The 4,095-nt window shown below is 39.6% G+C and overlaps 1 protein-coding gene across 1 annotated transcript; it reads left to right on the top strand.

Annotated features, from left to right (window-relative positions):
• The first annotated feature begins 498 nt into the window (after positions 1 to 498).
• Positions 499 to 3,033, top strand: LOC147078695 (uncharacterized). Its single transcript, XM_085960496.1, has 2 exons — positions 499 to 1,087; positions 2,954 to 3,033. Exons 1-2 carry the CDS (start codon positions 499 to 501, stop codon positions 3,031 to 3,033), a joined length of 669 nt encoding a protein of 222 aa, XP_085816622.1.
• Positions 3,034 to 4,095: the final 1,062 nt, after the last annotated feature.

The raw sequence follows: 4,095 nt of genomic DNA, 5'->3' as shown, positions 1-4,095 counted from the left end.
ATTAGCACTTATGTTTTAACAGCACCTCTTTTGGCTATGCTAAATTTTAGAGCAATATAGACAGTTTTTACTGTTTTGATTGTAATTGTCACAGTAAGTGCTAATACTTCGATAGAAACCTACCCTAGATAGCTGCCGTAGCGGCCGTTAGAAGCATTGTATATAGAATATATGCGCAGGGCTAGGATATAAAGTCATCATAATCGAAGCCATTTTCGATCCATAGCTGGATGGAGACTTCTGTTTGTTGTTTTGCCTTAGTCTTTCGTTGCCATCGACCTACATACATTAATCTTGATCGGTTCTTTTAATATCTCTTGGATATCACATGATGAGATTCAGTGACGTCCCTAGACAAAATGCCGCCCCATTGTTTATACAATATTTTTTATCATCCGTGCTCGTGTCATTCTGGTCACCAATGACGTCGAGGGGCAATGGAAGTAAACTAGACATCTCTGCAAAAGAGCAGCGGTGACTTCGCTCAAACTAGCAAGAATGGCCAAACCCACATGGGGTGTATCTTCTGAAGCTCTTCGAATTCTCTACACTTGTGCTATTGAGCCTATGATCACGTATGCGGCCAGCATATGGTATGAAGCTGCCAAACGGAAAAACATAGCAAAAAAACTCAATACGGTTCAGCGAGCACTAGCGATACGAATATGCAGAGCTTACCGAACGGCTTCGCTCAGTTCAACGCAAGCTCTAGCAGGACTTATGCCTCTAGATTTACGTTTAAAACAAATCGCTCTCATTTACAGAGCTAAAAAGGGCGAGGAGGGCCTTCCAGGTTTTCTGCCTGATGACAGGCTTTACGAAAAACCGGTGGACTACAGAAGGCTGCCACACCCGGCTAGACTATTTTCTGAAGTGGTTTCTTATCCTGCAACGTTGGAAAGCAACGAATGCAATAACATGCCGATTTTCACGGATGGGAGCAAAATTGATGGCGGTACTGGTGCAGGGTTTGTGGTATACATTAATGGCGGTGAGATAGCGGCTCGCAGCTATTGTACGGTAATGCAGGCCGAACTCTATGCCATCCATTGCGCTCTGGAGTGGGCAGGCTCAGATCCAATCCAACGTAAGATCACCGAAAACCATAGTATTTGTATTTATTCAGACTCCAAGAGCTCAATCCAAGCAATTGGAGATCCCTTGTCTACTAATCCGATTGTCTTTTCTATTCACAGCGAGTCCGCAATACTGAGACGGCGCCACCCCGAGGTGCACTTCAAGTGGATAAGAGGACACACCGGGATAGAAGGAAATGAAAGAGCTGACAAATTGGCTCGGCATGGTGCCTCTGAACCCAAGACCGCGATAGCTTATGACAAATTTCCTCTGAGCTACGCGAAAATTACAATTTCAGATATGGTGAAAAACGAATGGAACTCACGATACATAAACTCATCGACAGGGGAGTTGACCCGAAAGTTTTTACCTTCAATTTTAGCAGCACGAGACGTCAGGGTGCATAAGGGGCTGTGTTTTGAGATGACTCAGATTCTTACAGGTCACGGAGTCATGCGAGCATACCTGCACCGGTTTAAAATAACATCTGATGGAAAGTGTCCATGCGACGACGGAAGCGACCAGGACGTCCTACATTTACTCCTAGATTGTCAAATCTTTAGCAAGGAGCGGCACAACCTGAACTTTTTATTACAGATGGCAGATGCAGACATTCGAGACCTTCCGGGGACCATGGCAAACGAGGCCGGAAGAGATGCACTTTTTAATTTCTGTATTGATGTAATAAAAAGAATAAAAATAATAAATGGTGACATGTAAAGACGATTCATGCCTTTCAGATCCAGTGACTGCAATCATATAAGATAGGATAAGTATATGCTCAAAATATCAGTCCTATGCGACATTTCTTTTAACACGGGGAAAAAAAAAAAAAAAAAACTCGACTACAAATCGCAGTCCTCAGTTCCCAATGAATACGACAAAATATTCATCAGAATCACCTCCGCCTTGCGCTACTAAGAATTTTCCAGGGTTTTTGCAAGGCGGTTTCATAGGCCCTGGCCGAATTTAAATTAGCCATACCCGATGCGGGTAGAAGAACAGTTTTCAATAAGGCATATTCTCTCAGCCGGCACAATTTTCATTTGACTAGCATCAAGTAGAGTAGTTTGCGTGCCAAAGTCCTTAAGAAACCTCGACAGTAAATGCGAGGTATCCATGAAGGCATCTAGAAAAAAAAAAAAAAAAAAAAAAAAAAACTAGACATCGCAAACCCGACAAAAAATCACAGTCCTATTAAATCTTTTATGTTAATTAATACATTTTGTTTCCAACCAGGGAGCGGAATTTTTAAAGAAAAGATATTTTCGTTATCAAGTAGGTACTCAGTTTAGGTAGCTATTTCTATATATACCAAATAATTCTCCTCGATTTGCCGCCCTTCGAGTAACTGCCGCCCCCAAGCGACGCTCAATCCGCATGCCCCCACGGGACGTCACTGATGAGATTTGTACATTGATGATCTGTTCTTTGAGCGATGTTGCCAGCTCATCACTACAAAGTCTTTACGCTTTTTTAATTTTGTTGCCTAGTCCAGACCAATATACACATGTGTGTGAATAAATGAACATTGTATAAATACTGTTTACAGTTTACGAACATTTTTATTGGAACATTTCATTTCTCAAGTAAAATGACAATTAAATTATTAAATTACCTATAGATATTTAGTCAGGTTGAAAGTCGAAGAGAACGAGGAAGAACTCTCTCCAGATGGACTGTTCAAATCAAGAATGCCACGGGTTTCCCACTGACACAGACCCTGCGTACCATTAAATGCCAAAAGGGTATAGGCATGGCCCCCACATCCTGAAGCGGGCCCACAGGCTAGGATCTTTGGCGGGCCTCCCTACCTATCGCTAAAGATAAAGGCAGTATTTTTTTGTATATTTTAATACATCCATTTGAATTATAGAGTTGAGTATCGGTACACGATTGAAAATTAAATCGTACAACCACATAATTTTAAATAATAACAACATTGAAGAGCAATAGCGCCACAGGCGACTTTTGTTTTATTATTAGAGAGAATTTGTGATGTGTGTTTATATCACTTATCTGGTCGACTCGCCACGCCGGGCCCTTCCTGAGCCCGGGCCCCCAGGCTAGAGCCCTGCCAGCCCCTCTTTGTGGGGGCCATGGGTATAGGTATGTATCTAAGATGTGAAGAAGCGAAGAAGGCTTTCGGACGTCAAAATCAACCGGGTCACGGTCTTCAGTGACGAAATCTATGATTTTTGTATTCCACTATGGATAAAAAACATTGTCCCCGTAGGTACAAATATTCTTATTCTGAATACTAGACATGTCCATCGTATTTGTTTGATCACTTAGGTAGGTATGTACTCATTTCTTTTCCGATCGCGGCGCATTATGCCAAACATGCTTAGCAATGCATGCATATTATGTTGTATGTATACCTACCTAGTTAGATATTGAAAATAATAAAAACTTAATGAATAAGAAAAAAACTGGATTTTATTAATGAGATAAGTAGGTAATTATTTCATTCATACTTATCTATTACATAAAGTAAGCTAAAATTATACATAGCTAGAATCTAGATCGCTAGATAAGGCAATAAAAATATTATAAACACCAATAACATTAATTGTTTGCACATATGCCGCATCATTTATACCTAATTATCCATACATACAAATTTAAAACAGTTTTTTAGTTGGAAGTGTATTTTGAATTTCTTTAATGTTTTTAGATAGGTAGGTACCTATATTATAAAATGTAAATTATCAGAGAAATGTATTCAATTCCATCTTTCGTATCCTGTTGCTTGTCCCTAGTAAAGCTAATTATGTAGGTACGCGCGTTAGAAGTTATACTTCTTTTGCGTAACAAAACAAAATAAGCCGTTACCTGAGTCTATTAATATTACCTAGAGTGGATTAGGTTGATAAAAACGTACACAAATCATCTGTGTCTCATATAGAACATGATAATTGTAATTTAATTATTGTATTAGACCAAAACTCATCTTTGCTATATAGTGGTTATAATCGATTCAGAAGTGCCCATGATGAATTAATAAAAAATCAAATT

The sequence above is a fragment of the Rhyacophila brunnea genome, unplaced genomic scaffold (genome assembly GCF_057557595.1).
Source record: "Rhyacophila brunnea isolate RB1 unplaced genomic scaffold, BYU_Rbru_1.0 scaffold_11, whole genome shotgun sequence".
Taxonomy (NCBI): Eukaryota; Metazoa; Arthropoda; class Insecta; order Trichoptera; family Rhyacophilidae; genus Rhyacophila; species Rhyacophila brunnea.
This window is presented reverse-complemented; position numbering and strand designations above follow the sequence as displayed.

What these genes read in the sequence shown, in the direction of transcription:
- LOC147078695 (XM_085960496.1), top strand. Translation starts at nt 499, where the DNA reads ATGGCCAAACCCACATGGGGTGTATCTTCTGAAGCTCTTCGAATTCTC. An exon ending in AGGCTCAGATCCAATCCAAC is followed by an intron (nt 1,088 to 2,953) that starts GTAAGATCACCG and finishes TTTGAATTATAG; the next exon opens with AGTTGAGTATCGGTACACGA.